We start from the raw sequence: 22,991 nt of genomic DNA on the forward strand, positions 1-22,991 counted from the left end.
CAAGGATATTTAATTATTTATACTATGATAAACAGGTGAACGGTCACATAGATCCCTCGACAGCTAGATCCCGGAGACTAACTGACGCAAGAGGATCCAATTGACGCGAGATTAAAATGACGCATGAGGATCTAATTGGCGGGGGATTAAAATAATCATAAGGATTTTACTACAAAAGTTTTAACTTTATTCATATTCTCACTCCCAGTCTCAGAGGTTAGTCGTAAGTTCAGTGGCGCCGATCTATATTTCATGTTAGGGGAAAAAAATGCTGGTGTTAGACCCACCTACTAAAAAAATGTTTAGTTAGTTACGTTCGAATGGTACTATATTTATTTCTAACTATATACATACAAGATACTGCATAACAAACTATTTTTGATTATCACCCACGACCCACCCACCCATAAATATTTCTGGGGAATTTTCCCCAGTTCATACCCGTGTTCGGCGCTACTGTTAATACAAATACCAAATTTGAATATTGACAAAACTGTATATTTTAACGAAAAATAACGATTATATAGGTATAATTATCTATTTTGTTTTAAGTTATTACAAAAATATTATTTAAAGACACCAATTCGTGTATTATTATTTAACACTATAACAGAGAAGTATTCAAAATATTATGTAGATTAGTTTTAAGCTGTTTATGCCATAAATTTATTAACACCAACAGTGGCGGCTCGTCATGGGTCTTTGAGATGGCGGACTCACCATAAAAAAAGGTAGTAAAGCAATAAAAAAGTTTGAAGAAAATTGTAGTACCTATAATTTAATATTTTTGTCTATTTGGAAAATAATTATGATGGTTTTCGATATTAATATTGATTATTGATAATATTATAATATTATTACATTAATAATGAGAAGACGAGTGTCATTCAATAATAATACGGGCGAAAAATATCGATAACAACAACTAATTACTAATTTATGCGATGCCAATGGCAGAAACTTTGAATGAGTCTAGTCTCAATGTCCTAAACAACATATATACAATCTACCCCGCCCTCCGCCTTGTCGTGCATATAAAATTTGTATAAGTACACAATTGAGTCTCTCGAACGGCAGACTCCCGAATAAATTTAAATGTCTGGCTAATAATAATATTACAATATTATAATACAGTATATAATCTATGGATATATTGGATCTATCATATTAATCTATTATCTATGGTAATCATCAATCTTCGCTATTCGTCGGAGACGATTGACGGTTATAATAATTTTAACGGAGAAAAAAATAGACGTACAAATCGTTAAACCGTACTTTAATATATATAACATTTTACACGCATATGCCGTTCTGTTCAACTTATTTTTATGAAATATCTCAATATCTGCAATTCGAAACGTGGTAAAGACGTACGAGGAAAGGTGTTCCTGCGTCGGCGATGTGGTTACTGAACATGTGGACATCAAATATGACACAACTAAGTTTCACAAAAAAAATCGATGTTTACGTGAGTTTGATTTTCTATACTTTTAGAGCTTTAATTTACTTTTTTAGACATAAAATAAATACATACTTATTGCACCGGACAATCTGCTACACGCCGGGTGACGTATACGTATGCATATTTTATTCCCGAACATACGATGCATAAAATACGTGAGACCAAAAATACATAATCGTCATATTAATATATTACCGGACCCATTTTATATAATAATTTATATTTATATTAATTGTATGAATAGCATTTTTCATTTTTAACTGGCCGAGTACTTTACTAATATAAGTTTTTTTTATCCCTAACAAAAATAAAAGTTTTCTGAAAAGACGCATTAATATTTTTTTATAATTGTCTGAATTTTGAATTTTTATGACATTATTAGATATTCATTTCATATTTCTGTGATAACTATTTCTGCTCAACCGATTTTTGTTTTTTTGTAGTAATTTAAAAACGAATAACTGTAGTTATTTGAAAATTTCACCAAATGTTAATGTTTGCATATCTTATACATATTATAATTTTCAAAATATTTTGACTATACACTTATAGGATAAAATAACAATAGCATAATACCATAAATAGATGCATTTATTATATATATATATATATTAATAATATCGCAAATTATCTGAACATATTAACATTAGAACCTATATAAATAGTATGAGTAGGTATGTATTATTCCATAACAGGACGGTACCGAAACGGAAATGATATAGTCACATGTGTATATAACGAGTCGAATGTGAATAACTACTTGTACTTAGAAATTAATTGTATTGATTTTGTCCTTCTTTACTATACGTAGATCATAATCTATAAACTATTTAGTATGTAATATTAATTGAATGATTCAACTTTTAAATATTTTTAAAATTATTAATCATTTAGTACAGCCAACCCGTAAACTGCTGTATAGCTACTATAGTAGGTGACTAAAATACAACATGTAGACTAGGCTAAGTATGTCACTATAACGAATTTGTACAATTTGAATTCAATTTTCAATGTATAATGCATTAATACATTGTGTACAATGTAAAATTATGCTGGTCGAAGATGGTCTTATTTGTTGGTGAGAAATTTTACCAAACAACTATTGAAATAATAAAATTATAATTTAAAAAAAAATTCAGGATATACAATTATTATGGTTTTACGTATGAAATTAATTAGATACCAAAAGTTTCGTATGCAAGACAGCTGAAATATAAAAATGAATCCTATAATATCACAAAGAGTTCTATAAAAAAAACATATGATCTATCATATTATTATAATATTTGTCATCCATGGCAAACATCAATTGTCGTAATTTGTAGGAGACGATTAACCATTCTAATATTTTATTGAACAGTCGTCAAACAACAGCCTTCAGTACATGACAAGTGCTCTCATTTTCATAAAAAATTTCAATAATTTTATTCTGAAGCGCAAAGAAGACGAATGAAGAAATAAGAGCTAGCTGTTTCTTCGGTGGCTGATGTGCACGTTTGAATTTTAATATGGCACAGCTTGAATTCGTCGAAAAGCGTCGAAGGATACTTACGTAGGTTAATTTTTCTATAATTTAAGGGTAGTAATAAATTTAGTTTTTATACTTTAAATAAATATTTATTGACTTGTACAAGCTGCCACCCCGATTACTTAGAACTATATTTTATTTCCAATAGCCGGCAACCGGCGGGTTATTGTATACGACCCGTTTTAAATTCTTAAACGATGAAATCTTTTTTTTAATATTTTATTATTTTAAAGTTCTAGATAATATTTTTTTTATAGTAAATAATTTAAGAATATAAAATTTTTATTTTTGTCTGGTCCGCAAACTGTTTTTAATTTGTGAATATGGCATGAGAGTTCTAAAAGGTTAAAGTTAAAAAATAGCCAAGAATAAAATAAATTCGTCAATATTACCTTGGATCCTGGACGTAGCAATGAATCTATATTAATTTTAAAATTATTTAGTTTTTTTTTTATCTGTTATGAATTCTTGTAGGAAATATGATATATTTAGTACTTTGGGTGGTTAATAGTAAAATAACATAAAAATTTTTAGATCTTGTCATAATATCGGAAAAACTGGAATCATTACGCTATATACTTGTATAATTTCGACAAAATTAATTAATTTAATAAGTTTTAGTTCAAAAATTCTAATCATAGAATGTTGAAAATTTTACCAACTGTCTACAGTATGATTTCCTATACATTGTATAATTATAAAAACATTTTAACAATTTTAAATAATTAATTTTTTTTTTTTTAAGCCGATACAAATTATTGATAGCAAATATGATTTAAAATTTAATACAATGTTCCTCATCAGTTACTAAATTACTGCAATAAAAAATGTATAGTCACGATATTATATTTTTATAAACGTTTAAAATCATAATTTTGACAAATTTTGTCTAAATCTATACAATTTTCAAATTATTTTTTCATCAGATATTTATATATATAATATTGTCTTTTTATATACAAATTTGATATAGTAATTCTCATTAGTTTTTTTTAACCTAAAACAAAAATAATATGTTTACTGGAAAGTCACATTATTTTATGACTATTTGAAGTGCAGTATTATACCTTTAACTTATTAAATGTTTATTATACACCCACCCTAAAAATAAATATTTTTTCTCAAATAATTTTTATATTTTGTTATAGTTCAAAAACGAATAATCTTAGATACTTAAAACTTTAATTAAATTCTTATGAGAGTATTTCTTACAAATAGTATTTTTTCAAAATATTTTGAAATTATGTATATTTACGATATTTTGTTATTATTTAAAACATTATTTGTAGGGACATAAAAGTTTTTTTTACTTGTTATACTATACGGACACAATGATATTTTTGACATACGTATAGATTAATCTTAAGATATTATTTATTCAAATTATTTTACGAAAGGGTTGTACCTACCTATTAACTCAAAAGTATATAACAATAATATAATACGGTATAAATTATATTTATTATTTATACAATATTATAATAATAATTATGATAAATGCAATGTTTTCGGAAAAAATGTAGCTTGTCAAACTTTACACAAAAAAAAAAAAAAATAAAATACTTAACAATATCAATCAACATTGAACATATAATATTATAAGTCATAATACATCAAAATTATACTTATTAATGAAGGTTGACTGACTGTCTCTTTCAAATTCAAATTTCACACACTAATTACAGTAATAAACTTAATCACTAATGTATAAAGCAACACTGTAATATAATTACTTCTTTATCTTTAATTTAATGTAATTTTTGATTATTTTGTAAAATGGTACTGAAAATTGAATTTTCAAAGCATTCACTAGGTACTATTTGTTACATGAAACCATAATAAAGGAAATGTATGAATTTGTTTCTATTATGATAGGTGTCTTCAGATATATATATGTAAGTTTACATGTAAGAATTACATAATATTAAGTTAAAGCACTGCGTGATTAAAACCAAAAGTATGCAGAAATAATAACTCAGAAACATAACGATATTAATCATAAATTTTAATTCTTTTTTTTTAGATATATATAATAATATAATTATTTTTGTTTAGTTCACTATTTTTATAGATTAAATTAAATAATTTGTAATCATTTTCATTAGAATAAAATATTAATACTTTGCAATATCTATAAAGATTTGGTCTATAGTTTAAATGTTTCAATTTTACGTTCATATGTCAAACAGCTAAAATAGAAAAATAGATCGTATAATATCACAAAGAGTTCTATAAAAAAAAAACCATAGATTTATCATATTATAATATTCGTCATCTGTGGTATACGACAATCGATGACATTTGTCGAAGACGATTAACATTTCTATAATAGTCTTAATGAACAGTACTGAAGTACATGACAGATACTCTCATTTTCATTTCGTTCTGTTTATTTTCATAAAAATGAATTTTTATTCTCATTTAGAATCACGATGAAGATCGATATGAAGAAAATTTGCAGTTTCTTCAGCGGCGGTGCACTACTACGTATAGTCTGACGATTGACACAACTCGGTTTCACGGGAACAGTCGACGCTTAAGTAAGTTTTTTTTTATTATTCTTTTTTGGGATTAAAATTATTTTTTAAAATTAAAATAAAATACATATATAAATTTATATGAACAATCCGCGCTAGTCGGACGATGTAGTTGATGTAGACGCATATTTTATTCTCCAGGGTCCAATGAAAAAATAGTACACAATGCCTACTTATTTTACTCATTAGTTATATAGTAGACAACAATTGTGAGAAATATCAAATAACAACCATGTATTATTTGTATTATTAGCGATTATATTATATTAGAATAGTAGTAGAATAGTACACCTTAGATCCTGGACGTGGACGTAGCGAAAATGTATAATGATCTTACAATTATGTAGTTTATTTTTTGTTTGTCATGAAATCTTGTAGCAAATATGGATCAATTTGGTACTTTGGGTGGTAAATAGTAAAATAAAACAAAATATTTCAGATCTTGCCATAATATCGGAAAAACAAAAAAACTGAAATAATTACGCTATAACCCGGAGGACGATTGGCAGTATCATTAAGAAGCTCATCTGAATAACACAAATAAGTGTCGCAAGGCTGTGTTTGTTTATAATAATATAATTTTTTGAACAGTAGTACAGTATATTATGAATATTTACTTAAATTATATTTAATTTTTATGGTTTTTTTTTCAGATAATATACTGTACTACGGTTGTAGGTGTTCTTTTTATTTTAATAATACGTTGATAAATTACCAATTTTTTCAATTTTTTTTTCTCATCACAAAGCTAGTTCGTCTTTGTGTATGTTTAAATTTATATTTTTTTATAGTTATTGTGCTGTTTAACTTTCTTATAAAAGAGAGTGAGGAATTAAAAAGGTGGCCACCGAACAGAAAGTTAAACTGCAATATACTATAATCTTTTTAGTTCATGTTTACATTTTTAACTGATAAATTATGAATATAAAATTTCAAATTAATTTAAACTCAAAAATAAAAGAACACTAACATAGATTTCTTAAACATTAAAATTTTACTATAAATTTAAATTACATTTAATCAGCACATTATTTGAAGTTTTATAGGAACCGAACATTTGGCTGGATCATGCTGGAAAATGTGTCAGCACTCGGCTTCGTTTCAACCCGGAGGAAGATTGGCAGCATCAATAAGAAGCTCATCTTAATGTCAACTGTCCAAAGGATTTGTTTGTATAATTATATTATAATTTTTAGAATCGTAGTAGGTACAGTATACTATATATAAATATATAATATTTATTAGTGAAGAAGAATTTGTCATTGAGCTGATGGAAAATGTGTCAGCACTCGGCTGTATTTCAACACGGAGGACGTCTAGCAGCAGCAAAAAGAAATTCAACTGATAATCAACTGCCCAAAGGATTTGTTCGTATTATATTATAACTTTTAGAATCGTAGTAGGTACAGTATACTATATATAATTATATAATATTTATTAGTGAAGAAGAATTTGTCAGAAAGCTGATGGGAAATGTGTCGGCACTCGTCTTCGTTTCAACCCGGAGGAAGATTGGCAGCATCAAAAAGAAGATCACTTAATTTAGTTGTCCCCCCTTTACGCATTAGCGCTCATCTCTCATCCACTCATCCAACACATTGACTACGCCGGCCGGCAACACACATATATTATACACATTACCCGTTTTATATTATATAGTATTATTAATATCCACATAGTTTAAGTTATTGTATATTTTTTTTTATTATTTGAATGCATTCATATGATCAGTGGCGTATTTAGGAATTTTATGATAAACAACACATATTTTGCAGCCTCCCTCCCCATTAAAAAAAAATTAAAAAACTTCTACGCCGCGCAATGGTGAAACTGTTAATACCATAGAATACCATGTTATATAAATACTGTATAGTATTTTATACCTCTATGGCAATGGCACACATTTGTTGTGAAAATTATTAATTATTGACGTCACTGCGCCAGTACTCATAAAGTACGAAATTCGCCGTTCTGGACAACTGGACCCAAAGCCCCTACCTAAATACGCCCCTGAATATAATGCGTTCTCGCTTACGATGTGGATTAGGCCTACTGGGGACACCACAATAAAAAAACGCGCCTCGTGTAATACCTCATAAAGTTATTAAACAATACGGACAATGTTATTGTACGTCGTTTAATAATAAAGGTGGTGTGGAAAATTACCTAACACTGTTATTCTTATCTTATAGTTACCTTGCATACATTTTTTTTATTAAATACCAATTAAATAATTATTTATATCAAGAAACGAGAAATATTATAAACTTATAAATAAGTCCAATATAAATTTAACATTAAAGGAATAAGTGGCCATACAATGCTTGTAAATAAGTATAGTCACCCTGTTAGGTTAATGGTTAGGTTTTAATGTACTTACCTATTATAATAAATAGGTATTTGAGCAAGTTCTTTTAAAATTTATATATAAGTTCTACATTAACATAATCGATAATTCAAATATCGTGTATATTAGAATATAATGAAACGTTACTACTTATTTAAAACATCGAATCTAATATCATAATTAATGGAATTAGAAATTTTACTAATGCCATGTAACTTACTTATACTTCATACTATTTCTTAATATTTTTAAAATTTAAATTGTTATTTAAGTATTTTTTTTAGACAAGTTTTTTAAAGTACCGCCGATGTCTGGGTACCTAAATGACGCGGGAGATTATAGTTAATATGCAATCTAAATTTTCTTTGAGTTTCTAAATGTCCAATGGGATCCAGTTGACGTACGTGGATCTACTTGTCGCGGGATCTAGGTGATACGTAACCTGATAAACATAATATAAATATAAATATTATGATGATAATACCATAGATAATCTTGTACTATTATAAAAATATATCTTTTTTATTTTACTCGTATTTTTTCAGTTAAATTAATAATAATCTATATAAAGTTATTAAAATAATAAATATTTTCATTTTAGCAGCTATCTATATTAATTTGTTATTTACATCGTGCATTCGCGCGTAAGAGAAAATTTCAAAAATGGAACAAAAGTCTGATCAAACTATTGAATTAGAAACTGAAGTTATTCTAAGAGTTCCATCGGTAATACATTCCCAAATATGCATATTTATCATTCATTTGTTCATGTTAATAAATATCAGTCGGTTATTGCTTGAAAAAAACATGTAGTTTATAGGTTTTATATATTTTTGTAGAAAATGTCCTTTTATATGGAAATATATATTAAATATTATTTTAAATTTATCTATACCAGACTATAGTATAAAATTTGGTTTTAAATATGATTGTTATTCATTTTTGTGTTTTAGGAAGCTGCTGCAACTTTAAGAGAGTTAATAAAAAAAGATGCCAAAGAACAACTGAGTATAAAATTAGAAAATGATATTCGTAGAGGTGAAGTTAAAATCGGAAACCATCAATTATATGCAAAAGTTTGTTTATTTACTCAATTTAATAACTTATATATTATTACTACACTTATAATATTATTATGTATGTTTAGTGGTAGAGTCAAGTAGTTAAATCTATTTTTATATTATTATTACATATTTTTTTATTAGAAAAATATTTTATTTGTCCATGTATAGGTTGTTGACTTACCAACTATCATTGAAGGACAAAAAACTATTGACAACAAAACTGTGTATAAAACTGCAGATATATGTCAGGTAAAAATAATAATATTATACCTATGAAAATACTATAAATGCATAACTTTATTACTTTATAAAGTGGATGGAAGATAAAGTATGTGTCTCACCTTCTCACTTAATTGAAGTGAAACTTCTTTACAGAGAGAAAAAAAAAAGACGGATGGTCGGGCCGTCATGGTTATTATTATTATTTTATTAGTTACAAATAAATAATAAATAAATACTTATTATAATAAATTATAAAATTTAAAAATTAAAAAAAATTCAGTTCTATTGAAAATAAAATTGTAATGTGTGTTATTTTTATTTTATTCCAATACACACCTAATATCAGTTGCATAACTGAAAGAAGTTTCACTTCATCCACGCGTACTTGCTACATGCACAGTTTTTTTTTTAATATATGTCCGAAAACTTATGTTAAATATTTACTTACTGGAATGTTTTATTCAAAACAATTGAAATGTTTTTTATTAACATTGTATTTTTATGTATTATTATGTTTATGAATTTATGATTGATTCTTTAATAGTGCAATAGTCAGTTTATAGTATACTTTAAACATAACAATAATGATATTGATAAATTATGCTATAATATTAATTATTATATTTATGTTAATTTTTATTTTTATTTTACTAAACTTTGTGATTGTGATAAAAGACTATGATTTTTTATTTCATTTTATGTATAGCAGGGATGAGGCCACTTACCTTAATTTTTGAAGTCGCAAATTTATGAAGCTTATTAGAAGCAAGCCACATTGTTAAGAGATGTTTATAAAATAGTTAATAATTTTACTCTGAGCTTGATGTCAAGTGCTGCACCAGACTAACTCGCGAACCTCATTGTTGCCACTCATGATATATAGCAATTAGTGTCTATCTTTCAATATCTATCTGTTTAATGTTAATGGAATACATTTTAGTTAAATTTAGGGTATACAGAATGATTATTTTATTGAACTACACTCATTATTTCAAAATCAATATTTTTTTTCCCATTATTTCCAGTCGTAAAAGACAATTTTTGAAAGAATATACATTTTTAATTTTATATTCTAAAGCAAAATTTTTTTGGAGTATTTAGGTAAATTGAAATTTGGACGAATAATTTATGAGTCTTACAAGTACTTATAGTTGAATTAATTTGAGTGAAGGTATGGATACTCCACAAAATGATTGTATAATAACTCCATTCACCTAAACTCTAAATACTTATAACTCTTAAACTACTTATCTGACTTTGATTTTTATGTATCTAAATACTCAAAAAAAAATTTTGTTTTAGAATATGTAATTAAAAATGTATGTTTTCAATAAATATCAATAAATATGGATTATTGTAATTTAAAATGTATTGTATTCTGTTAAAATCAATTTGACTATAACCTACTCATTATTTTATGATATATTATCTTTGTTAAACTAATATATTATTTTTTAGATGATTATATGCAAAGAAAATGAAGAATTTTTGCTTTCTGACGAAGACGATAAAACAAAAGTTTTTAAAAAAAAAGAACCTAATAAAGTTGATAAAAAATATTTGTGGCCACATGGTATTACACCACCATTGAAAAATGTAAGAAAACGAAGATTTCGTAAGACCCTTAGAAAAAAATATGTTGAAGCTCCAGAAATTGAAAAAGAGGTTTTGCTTAATTAATTGATATTTAAAAGCTGTTTTTAATATTGTTTAATATATTATTATACTATTTAGGTTAAATATCTTTTAAAAAGTGATAGTGAAGCTCTTAGTGTAAAATGGGAAGTAGTATCTGAAACCGAAGTACAAAACAATAGAAAAATTAAAGAAGAACCTTTTATGCAGGGTGAAATGCATAATGATCTAAAGCAAAACATTGGTATTGTTAATAATTTTTATAATATTTTATTTACATATTTACTCTTGGAAGTTGGTATACAATTTTCTCATGAGTCACTAGTCAATTTTTTACTTTATTTATAAACTTAATATTACTGTTTATTTATACTGTTTATACTGTTTTTATTAGCTGAAAGAGATATATTTGGTGAAGCTCTAAGTGATTCTGATGAAGAGGCTGGTAATATAAATATTATGGATATGGATGAAGATATGAGTCATTTAACTAATGATGATAGTCGTTTCTCTGATACTAATTCATTAATGGTAAATTTTTCAATTAACATATTATTAACATTGTAAAAAGTTCTTTATTATCGTGTAGTATGTTTTGGTATACTTTGTTATTAAAGTAAATCTTTGTAATGGATATATTAAATTTGAACTTAATGATAAATCATTGTATAAAAAAAAAATCAATTTTGAATATAGTTTGTATGTTACTAGTTAACCTTTACTTCTATGAATATTTTATATTTGATTTATACTGGATGTGGAAGTGGGTTCTGAAAATTTAAAGAATGCTGTGGTTGTGCACAGAAGTAGATAAGTTAAACTGATTTGTTATTAGATTAAAGTTGTTGATATATAGTTTTACATCAGTAATCAAACTTGGACGTATATTAAATTTAAATTTATTGTTACTATACTCGTACAACTAAATTGTTGTCGTAAATTTAGTATTCTTTTTGAAGGTAATTTTCCTTTGTGGGACACAATCTTAGAAATATTAGAATGGTATCTTGGAATGTATGATACCATTCTAAAATTTCCAATAGATCACGTGTTACTTGTCAATGATAACTGATGTAAAATTATTATATGAAACTAGACATTATGAACTTAAATCTAGTAACAAATTAGTTTATCTTAAAACAAATCATTATAAACCAATATATTATACATTATTGTTTTTCAGAGTCTAAAATATATTAATAATATTAATTTCTATTTTAGGAGGAAAAACCTTCAATCTCCGGAACTCAAAAGCTTGTTACAGAGTTTACTAAAGAAATGTTTATTTCTGATGATAATTCCCACCATGGAATAAAAAAGGAAGATGGAATAGATTCCACATTTGATGAAAGTATGGGTTATAGAGATGATATAGGTGAGGACCTTAAGTCTGAATTAGAACTTAGCGATGATAGTAAACTCGGGGATACGCCTGTTTTATCGACATTGGTTCCATTAGAAGCAGGAAATGTGTCTGCTGGTAAGTTATTACCAGTAATTATTATTAAAAACTGATCCATGTAATAAATGTATACTTGTAATTATCAAACTTTGAATTTATTTCAGACGACATTAAACATAAAATTGATCAGTTACAACAAGAAATTGAAGAACTTAAAGAACGTAAAAAACAACAAGATTTGGAAATTGCAAACATTGAAAATATAAACTTAAGAGAACGTTTTATAAATTTATCTAATAATTTACTTACTGAGCAACTAGAAAAAGAACAACAGGTAAACTATATTTATTCTTTTCTTTGAATATTATTATACAATTTAATTTGAAGTTAATACTTATGAACTTTCATTAATACATCATACATTTTTTTACTAATTTGTTTTAGATTCAAGAACTTCAATCATATCTTCTTTAATGTTGATAGATATAATTGTAATTTTGAATATAGGTAATAATTGTAATATTTATTTTTTTAGACTATATTTTTTAATGCTATAAATTATAATTTTTTAACCTTTGAGATTTATTTTATTGGTTGTGTTCATATTCTTATATATTAATATGTATATACATTTTAAATACACAATTGTACTTATTGAATATTGATATATATGTATATATTTTTTTGATTCACTTTTTTGTACCTGGAAATTTCTTATCAATAATAATGATCATATCTGATATCTACAAATTAAAATATACTATGGCATATCAGTCAAAAGAAAGCTCTATAAAAAGGAGATTTTTGTTTCATTGATCAAGAACTTTAGAATTATATTTATTTTATTAATGTGTTACATATTATTATTTATATATATACATTTATAAAATTGACTCAAACTAAATGAAAGACATTTTATATGTTACAAGCATATACATTTTTTAAATTAAGTTAAGCAAGACTGTATGTACATTTATTGGTTACATAGTTAGTGAAAGCAGGTAGAAAAACAGTATTATTATTGGATTTTGTTTATTTTTAAATTCAATTAATTATCACAATAATATTATATTTACAGTAACTAATTATTTATTTTAAACCTACATATTACATTTTCAATCCTAATTCTTATTCTGTCAATTCTGGTTTAACTATTTCTTTGTTTTCTGTATCGGAATTGTTTGAGTCAACAACAGTAGACTCCTGTTCGGCCTGTTTTTGAGAAGATTCTTCAACAAACTTTTGCATTGATTGTTGTTGATGCTCAATAAATGCTTGCATACATTTTTGATCGACCAACTTAGATTTCTGTACACATCTACTTGCACATGATGCCTACAAATATTATAAATATTATATTATACAGATTAATCATAAAAATTATTAATTATTTACTAACCTCTTCACCTGTCAACCTGCTTTGTGATAATGTATACACACATTGTGAAAAACAATCGTCTGTTATTTTGTTATAGTTTTGTAAAAATTCTTTAATCTGCAAACATAAATAAGTATTAATCAAAATATTTGAAGGTACTATGTAAAAAAAAATAATTACAAACATTTTTTAACTGAATTTCTTCGTCCATCATAGATATAGTTTATTTTACACAACTAATTTTTTGTTTGTTTTTACTATTTTATGTCTAGAACATAATATTCTATTTCTACGAGTAAGTACTTAGTACTTAAGCAGTAACAAGAACCTGAAGAACCAGACACAGAGTATGGGTTTAGACGGTCTGGTCGCAGAATTGAAAATTTGAATTATCAATTTTTATTTCTTTGATAATTTCTCCGTTTCGTTAGTAACTTTAGTTATTTGTTATCAACGCTTTCAATTAAATCGATAACAGCTTGTTCCTAACATCATATCTGTCAATTTGGAAAATCTGGATGGAAAATTGATTATTTTTACATTTCTAGTTTCCCATATCCATAAATAGGTAAGTATTAAGAAATAAATTTAGTTCTTAATAATAGTACCAAATCTTATTCTGGAAATGGATCATAAATAGTCAAAACAGTCATTAAATAAAAATGCATGGCTTGGCGATAGTCCTACCTGTACGATTCACTTAATTTAAATGGTAATTTTGTTTGTTTATTTTTCTATAATAAAGTTTACGTGTTTCTGTCTATATTCGTGATGTTAACACAGTTTTTTGTGACTCATTTTCCTAAGCCTTTGGTGTTATCAATTACTACTATTAATATTTAAATTTTGATGATGTAAAAATGGATAATACAATTTTAAAAAATTGAAAATTTTTTGTGAATTGAGTATGTAAAAAAATAAAACAATAATAATAATAAATAAGTTATATTAAAAGAAATAGTTAACTTGTAAGTTTTTCAATTTTAAATTATGAAAATTATGTAAAATGTCAAAACAAATTTTATTCAAAATCAATTAATTTATTTGTTTTAATTTATTTAATTCAATATCTATTTGTAATAAATGTATACTATTTATTTTGTAGTAGTTACTGGTTGGTATTTTTTTTACCCAATTAATTTTGTTATATCAGTTTTCTGATGTACATTTTAGTTTTAATTTATGTATTTTATTCATGGATTTGGTTTAGAAGGCATGTACATACTACCTTTATATTTACTCTTTTTATACATATATTAAATTATTTTAAAATAGATTTAAGTATTTAAACAGTACACTATTTGAACCAGGTATATAATATGTATAATCCATTTTATGTTTTAAACCGTGATTTAGTTTAACTAAAGTTGTGCCTATATTATAAGGTAACTAACCACATTCCACAGATTTACCATATATATTCCATGTCTATAGGTAGTACCTATCTTATACTTAGTGTTACCAAATCATATTATTATCTAAGTACATACTAAATCATTGAGTCATAATTGTAAACTGTGATATACCTACTTGAATGTGTGTATCATGTTAATTTATAACATTTTAGATTAATAATTTTTGGTTATAGCCTATGAAATAATAATTTCAATGTTCATTTTTATTAAATAAAATGTGTGTCTATCATGGAATTTTTTCTATATTAAATGGTTATTATTATTGTTGTTTATAGGTAATCGTGAATTTGTGGTTATTTAACAATAAAACAATTCAATAAAAAAAAATGTCACGAATCACTATGGCTGGTGATCCTACAGTACATGAATATATAAACAGGAATGCAGAAACAGATAATATGCATCCTGCAATATTAAGATCAGAAATTGAAGCAAGACCTCTGAGACCCAGAACATATGTTCCTAATTCATTGCCTCTTACCAATACTGCTGGTAAGTTCTATATTCTTTTACAATTAAAAATGTATTTGTTAATTAATAATTAATATTTTTATTTAAGCTCCTAGAGGTTATACACCAAGTCCTACTCAAAATGGTGAAATTCCACATCAAAAATTTCCTTCATCTAAAATTGATGTTATTAAAAATTGGAGCGTATCAACATATAAATGTACTAAACAATTAATCAATGAAAAACTTGGAAAATCATCTAAAACAGTTGATATAGGTATTAAAAAATACTAATAAAACATTAGTACTTTTAACAAAGTTAAAAATTTGTAATTATATAATTTTAGAATTGGAGACTGAAATTGAGCAATTGAGAGAAACACAAAAAAAATATGGAAATATTTTGAAATTAGCTAAAAGCATGGCTACACAATTTCAATGTTTTATTTTAACCCAAGTAAGTATTAGTTGAAAATTTCCTAAATTATTTTACTAAGTCAATGTTTTGATATTCAATTAATTTTTATTTTTATAAAGCAATCACTTGGAGAAGCATTTGCTGAATTGGGGCAAAAGTCGCCAGAACTACAACAAGAGTTTGTACAGAATTCAGAAACTCAGAAATGTTTATCTAAGAATGGAGAAAGTTTATTGAATGCTCTCAATTTTTTTGTTTCATCAGTCAACACTCTGTGTAATAAAACTATTGAAGATACATTAATTACCATAAAACAGTATGAATGTGCAAGGTAAATACAAATTGTACTAGATGGTAATTGTTCTACCCTGATGAAAATGTTATCACCTATCACTTTGGTATGATATTGTCACCTCTTATTTGATGTATCATATTATATCATGTATAATACTTATGAAAAAACTAATTTAATTATTCTATGATTTTTGGGAAAAACATGTAAGTATGTGTATAATATAAGAAAAGATGGTTATATTCCAAAATAAATTAAAGTTAATTATAAAAATTAGGTGTTTGATATGTTGGTTTAAGTGGCGCCAAACTACTTTTTAATAGGTGGTGCAAACATAAATTTTAACCACCCACCCACCACTACCTAGACACCCTCAAAAATATTATTTCCATTGGGTCCAAGTACAATATCTATACATATAAAAATGCAGCCCTATTTCTCTTAGTCTCGATATAAATTGAAAACGCCATTACTGGTTATTTTGATTTTTTTTAAATGAAAGAGCACATCTTGGAGTAGGTTCTAACGGGAGGAAAAAATTACGTAGAAAATTGGATAATTTTAGAAAACTATCTGATTCAAACATTCAGATTGCATTGTCATAACAACAGTAATGTAATAATAAAATAATAATACAATAATAATACGAGAATGTGCTTGGTGTAAAGAATATTGGACATCAAAAAATTCTATCTACATATAATAAATGGTATATAGGAATCGATTTTTACCGGAGATGACTGATAATTAGACACCTATAATATTCTAAAATAATAATTTTTAATATGAAAAAAACAAATATAATACACGTGTGAAACCAGGTAGGTAATTTTATTGAGCATGCTTATAATAAAACTTAAAATAAATATTGTTTTATACATACATATGTCTAACTATATAATATATATAATAAATTATTAACCAATAAGTTTTTTGCGTAATACTAAACTGGATTTTGCAAAAACATCAACCACCTCATCATTATCTATGTGCATATCGAATTCGCATGATATAATTAATAATGACTCAAGACGATCTTGTTTTATAGTGCTCCTTAACCGATTTTTGATGATTTTTAATTTTAAACAATTTCAAAATAAATAGAATTTATAATCAATGGTATCATCTATACTATTTGTTTCTACAATTACTTGGTCATCAATAATCAAAGTATTATGGTGTTCGTTGTTCATAAAATCATATTAATAGGTACCTACTGGCTACTAAGTGTTAGTTTTACCAAACTATATAGACCCAGTCACCCAGGTTAACCCACCCCCAATTTTAAGTCGTACTTTTATGTACTCGGCGCCACTGGTTGGTTTTATCATTTTTATAGTATTTTTCCCAGGATTATTTTTAATAATATATGTGATGGATATATGATGGATGATACATGCAACATATATGATGATACATTTTCATATAATAGGAAATGAAAAACCAACAATATAAAAAAATATAACATATATTTTTTTATACATTATCAAAATTTAAAAATATAAATTATAAATTTTATTTAGAATTGAATACGATGCGTATCGTTCAGATCTTGAAATGTTAGCACAAATTCCAAGAACAGATTCTAATACAGTTCGTGTTGGTGATGCTCAGCAAAATTACCAACAGCACAAGGAAGAATTTGAAAAATTACGTTCAGATGTGATTGTTAAGTTGAAATTTCTCGATGAAAATAGAGTAAGGATATTAGTTAAAATGTTATTAGTTACTTATTAGTATTAATGGTGGTTCAAATATATCATAATTATGAAGAATTATTGTGGCGAACCTTTTTAAAGTCAAATGCCAAATTTTCCCAACCAAGGTTTTGAAAATTTTTCACGTGCCCAAAGGAAATTAAATTTTCTAAGGATAAAAATAAAGTTACTGATTTATTATATATTATCTTATTAAGTAAGCACACCTTTTTTTGTAATTATAATTTTTAAAATGTATATAATTTTTTTCTTTGAATTTCTTATAACAGTTATAATCAAAACTTTATAAATAGCATCACTTTTAATATTTAAATTTTATCATGTGCCATTGAAATTTGATCAACCCACGCGTGCCGTAGCTTTGCTACCCCTGCTCTATAGCGTATTACTCACTTTTCATAACGAAACAATATATTATATTTCATATTACAATTTACTATTTACGTGTTATTGTATTATAAATTACATAAGTAATTGGCAAAAATGCTGCAATTTCCAAGAACGATTACATTCTTTTATTATTGTAATTATAATACCGATATTATTGATATTGAATATGTTCATTTTATTATCGACGTAATTTCTAACAAAAATTTTGTTTTTTTTAAACCTTCTATATAACGAAAGAAATCTCTTGGTCCTTTAAAATTTGTTATAGAGTTTTCACTGTATAAGTATATTTGTTTAACATTACTTTATTGTTTTAGGTGAAAGTGATGCATAAACAACTTTTGATGTTTCATAATGCAACATTAGCATACTTTTCAAATAATCATCAAGCACTTGAAACTACCTTAAAACAATTTAATGTGAAACCTAAATCACCTACTGCTCCTTCAGTAGCTGCATCGTGGTTAGAAAAATAATTTAACTAAAAAGGTGGTTCCCAAATTTCTTCGTTTTACTTTATTTTATATTAAAAATTCAATTTAAATGTATTTATTTTACACTGTGATGATCTAATTTATTAACATTCTTTATTTTATTGTTTTAGCTTAACATGAGTAAATTTCATTAAAAAATGAATTTATGTGTACTATTATCTGAATCGAGTATAGTTATTACATTTTTTGTATTCACTGTTTTGTTTTGTTTGCTTAGCATTTTGGCTAATTTAATTTTAGCTTTAAAATAAATATGTGATTTATTAAATATATATATATATCATTAATTATTAATTTCCATTATTTTTGTTTACTGCAACTTATTAATAACTTACACTTATATTTATTTATGCATATGACTACGTGGAACATTACGATAAAGTATTTAAATTTCATAATAGTATTAGTAGATATATATAACATAAATTAAAACAAAATGAATACACTTTTAGTATAGTAGGATAGGATTAGTTATATTTTCTCTTTTGTTATTAGAGTTGTACTTCAAGTTCCTCACTTAAACATTACGTTTTTGATATACACAATTTAGTATTTACTAATATTACATATTTATTGATGACTAAAAATTAATTTATTTTTATTCATAATTTTTCAAATATTTGTTTTTTATTTAATATCTCTTTGAATTGGTTTAATTCCCATTTTTTCGCCTGTATTTTATTTGTTAAATTGTGCATAATGTATGAAATAAGCAAATTACCATATAGAAAACACAAGGGTATAGCAACCCTTGCTTTGACTAGAAGAACAAAATATATTGGGATTTTTAAATTGACCAGCTTATAATATGTTGCATCGGATATATTAATAAGTATAATAATATCATTAATATCAAACACATAATATGTAAAATCATATGATTTCCTTTAATTTAGGAAAATGTTCAAATTCTACTTTCATTCTAAAATATTGTAGAAAAATTCTTAACAAGCTAATCCAGTAATAATTTTATTGTACATTTGTAAATATTTTTGACTTTTTTATAAGTTTTCTCGAAACTATTTATTCTATGCTTTTGTTTTCTAAGAAAATAAGAAATAAAAATTACATGTAAATCAAAAACCAAATCCTTTTTTAAAAACAATACTTGTACCTGTAGATAAGGGTGATAAGGTTTTAGGCGCAACTAGTGGCGTATTTTGGGAGGTTGTCTTTGGAGTTAACTTTTAATTTTATTCATTACTGCAATATCGTAAAATATTGTTCAGGAGTCGGGACCCTCCTTAAAAGTCCAAAATACTACACTGGACGTAACTACTACTTTGCTAGTTCAACTATTTGCTTAAACAAGCTTTTTTTAACTTTCATCTTCATCAACTCAATTAGGTACTTTTGATTTTTCTGTGGAGCTAATCAATGCTAATTCAATAGATTTTAAACTTCAGATATAGCATGGACGCATGGTTATGAGTTTCATGTATCTTCCATACGTGACATTTCTAGTATAGAGCCATCACTATTCACGAGTCACTTTAACGTATTTGAAGGCTGAATAGAGTTGTATACTTTAAAGTACTAGGTAATGATTATTCTACATTTAAAATAATTTAATAACTATTACGCATAATATACGTCATACATATGACGTAGATCGTGGTCGTTTGTTAACAGCACTCTTCTTAAAAATGCCTTACATGAACACAAGGTTAGGTGGTAAACAATTTTATAAATTAATATTTTAAAGAGTGGAGTATCTTTTATATTTTTGTCAAGTTAAATTTAAAGTCCTTATCGAAAAATCACAAGCAGGTTAAAACTATAATATCCTATATTAAGCGAAAAAAAATATTTAAGGAATACATTTTTTAAAATTAAGTTAATAAATAATATCGTTCTAAAATAAGATGAGGTATGCACAAATTAATATTAATTGGTGAGTACTTGAGTTTAAAAAATTCCTTTATAGTTGAGTTCGAGTGCTTGTGGCTTGATACTACTATACATTTGTTTATACTCTAAATACGAGTACTCGACTTAATCGAGTACCTACTTGGCTATTCGACTATCTAAGAAAGGTTCATGGTTTTGAATTTACAAAAATAGATCAATAGTAATAAATAAAGTTAATTTTTTTTAGAATGATTTAATTTATTTTTTATGCTTACTAGTTACTATCATATCAATAATAGAACTTTGAAATTTCCGTGTAGGTAAATTTTCAAATATTCAAGCAATTTCGAGCAACCGGGCAATTTCAAATACTTGATTTGAGTAGGTACTCTTGAAAATTTTTATTACCTACTCTAACAAATAGAAATTTCAAGTATTCGCATCTACTCGTCGCTTTCCAATAAAAAAAAAATTTTCACCCAACTCCAAGTCCTGTTGTTGAGTGTTGTACCTAAACTCTGTCCACAAGCAAAATCGTTGTCTCATAATTTCGTTCGTTAAACAAACGTCGTTACCGTTAATGTTGTAGACCGGACAATCTGCTTATTGAATTAAAGTATGTAACATACTAACATGTGTATTGTTATTGCGTATTGTGTATTGATCTCAAAGCAATTAGGCGATTAGTACGTAACATGCAGTATAGGTACATCAAAATCCAATAATAATCAAGATTAGCCGATATGATCTATATGCAATAGAAAATTGTAAAATATTTATATTCATTTGTATTTGGCTTATTAAAAAAAAATGCGAATATTAAGCTTTTAAAAATTCTAAAATAAAAAAAAAATACTATTCTCTAGACCATTCAGATGTGTTACGTAAAACAATGATGTGGTGCTTAAAATTTTCAAAATGTTAAAATAAATTCGATTAACAAAATACAAAAAACATGCAACATATTCTGTACAATAATACACGTGACGACGACCATGTCAAAGCACTTAAACACATATTAATTTAGGTATACATATAGTGTAAACTGTAATTGTAGAGTAGTAAGTGGTGTGTATAAAATAATAAACAGCTTTTAAAAACGTTATAGTTAAAGTTCATGTAATGCATTTATATTAGCAACGCCTGTATACTGTATAGGAAATTAACTTTAGTTGTCTCAGTCGTCTGTCATCATAATTTTTTCAAGAGATTATCGTACGCACCCGCGTAGGATGTATTATCGCTACAAGTAATACGATATTATGTAGACACTAAAGACGTTGAAGGAAATTAATTTGTCGGGTTTTTATTATTTAATTAATTTTATCACAATATAATTTTTTTTTAATATTTAATTTCATATTTATATTATAAATTGCTATGATTTTAAATATTTTTGTTTCAAATAATGAATATTGAATATACAGTTTTAGAGCATACCCACCCAAAGTGTATACCTACTATTGTATAGCTTTTTAAATAGGTACCTATCTATAAGTCCTCAGCTTAACTCATAGTAATTTATACTTGGTAATATAGTTTATTATTATAATTATTTATGAAAGTAGGGCTTATGGATTTGTATACATGGGGATATTTTTATTGGTCAGTCGTTTTACTCGTATTGCAGTTGCACTATGCTATTGTAGTTAGAATTTAAAATGTTTCATGAAAGTGTGATTAAAAATACGAATTGTTTTATAGCACATTTTACAACCTTAAGATCATATATTTGATAATTTTAAAAACTTGACGTATTATTTTAAGCAAATAAAAATAAAGACTTAAAAAAATACTGTAAATTCAGTAGAAGCAAAGGATAGGTACCTATATATACGCAATTATTATTTCACACTAATTTTTTTTCTACATTTTTTTTTTATAATTTTTTCTTAGTTTTTATTTATATGAAAAATAACAATCTGTAATAAAATATTACAACAAGTATAGTGTATGCGGTTATTTATTATGACTTTAATACACACGAAAATAGTGGCGACACTTATTGTAAGCAGATTTTACTAGGGTTGATTATAATTTAGGGTAATTGAGATTTAAGGATAATTCAAGTCTTTAAACCATTTTATCTTCAGCCTGCGTGGAGGATTAATATGTTAAGTGTCGGGGTCAATAGCAAATACTAGTGGTCAGTGGATTTGAGTAATTTGTCAATCGAGAGCATAATCGTTTACCTAAATATGATTTTGGCAGTTTCTTCTATTGTATTTATTTTTAGAACTCTATGAAGGGTGTGGTTAGAGACATAGAATGAGATATTTGTGATCATACGTCTATAATTTTAATGTTCATTTTTCTGAGATTTTAATTAAGTAGGTACTTACACAGTATAGATTATAATAGACAAATTTTGCTCTAACGTGTTAT

The 22,991-nt window shown here is 25.8% G+C and overlaps 3 protein-coding genes and 1 long non-coding RNA gene across 7 annotated transcripts; 3 read left to right on the forward strand and 1 right to left on the reverse strand.

Annotated features, from left to right (window-relative positions):
- Nucleotides 1-6,567: 6,567 nt before the first annotated feature.
- LOC132930806 (uncharacterized) lies at nucleotides 6,568-7,690 on the forward strand. The gene is made up of 3 exons (XR_009662280.1): nucleotides 6,568-6,702; nucleotides 6,776-6,897; nucleotides 6,972-7,690. It is a non-coding gene; the product is annotated as an uncharacterized LOC132930806 (long non-coding RNA).
- A 688-nt stretch (nucleotides 7,691-8,378) lies between these two features.
- On the forward strand, nucleotides 8,379-12,867 carry LOC132929592 (transcription initiation factor TFIID subunit 7). Its single transcript, XM_060995053.1, has 9 exons — nucleotides 8,379-8,603; nucleotides 8,831-8,953; nucleotides 9,110-9,190; nucleotides 10,622-10,828; nucleotides 10,898-11,042; nucleotides 11,193-11,329; nucleotides 12,020-12,278; nucleotides 12,365-12,534; nucleotides 12,645-12,867. Exons 1-9 carry the CDS (start codon nucleotides 8,541-8,543, stop codon nucleotides 12,672-12,674), a joined length of 1,215 nt encoding a protein of 404 aa, XP_060851036.1. The 5' UTR covers nucleotides 8,379-8,540; the 3' UTR covers nucleotides 12,675-12,867.
- A 348-nt stretch (nucleotides 12,868-13,215) lies between these two features.
- On the reverse strand, nucleotides 13,216-13,951 carry LOC132929594 (mitochondrial import inner membrane translocase subunit Tim9). The gene is made up of 3 exons (XM_060995059.1): nucleotides 13,763-13,951; nucleotides 13,600-13,695; nucleotides 13,216-13,535 (listed from the first exon to the last, which is right to left on the reverse strand). Exons 1-3 carry the CDS (start codon nucleotides 13,790-13,792, stop codon nucleotides 13,329-13,331), a joined length of 333 nt encoding a protein of 110 aa, XP_060851042.1. The 5' UTR covers nucleotides 13,793-13,951; the 3' UTR covers nucleotides 13,216-13,328.
- A 105-nt stretch (nucleotides 13,952-14,056) lies between these two features.
- On the forward strand, nucleotides 14,057-19,049 carry LOC132929593 (arfaptin-2). Of its 4 annotated transcripts, none has more exons than XM_060995055.1 (8): nucleotides 14,089-14,290; nucleotides 14,732-14,791; nucleotides 15,269-15,485; nucleotides 15,553-15,720; nucleotides 15,791-15,900; nucleotides 15,981-16,192; nucleotides 17,677-17,851; nucleotides 18,579-19,049. In XM_060995055.1, exons 3-8 carry the CDS (start codon nucleotides 15,320-15,322, stop codon nucleotides 18,735-18,737), a joined length of 990 nt encoding a protein of 329 aa, XP_060851038.1. In that variant the 5' UTR covers nucleotides 14,089-14,290; nucleotides 14,732-14,791; nucleotides 15,269-15,319; the 3' UTR covers nucleotides 18,738-19,049. The 4 variants fall into 4 exon arrangements, with proteins under 4 accessions (XP_060851040.1, XP_060851038.1, XP_060851037.1 ...); XM_060995056.1 differs by having other exon boundaries at nucleotides 14,130-14,146; XM_060995057.1 differs by lacking the exon at nucleotides 14,732-14,791 and having other exon boundaries at nucleotides 14,057-14,146.
- Nucleotides 19,050-22,991: the final 3,942 nt, after the last annotated feature.

The sequence above is a fragment of the Rhopalosiphum padi genome, chromosome 4 (assembly GCF_020882245.1).
Source record: "Rhopalosiphum padi isolate XX-2018 chromosome 4, ASM2088224v1, whole genome shotgun sequence".
Classification (NCBI taxonomy): domain Eukaryota; kingdom Metazoa; phylum Arthropoda; class Insecta; order Hemiptera; family Aphididae; genus Rhopalosiphum; species Rhopalosiphum padi.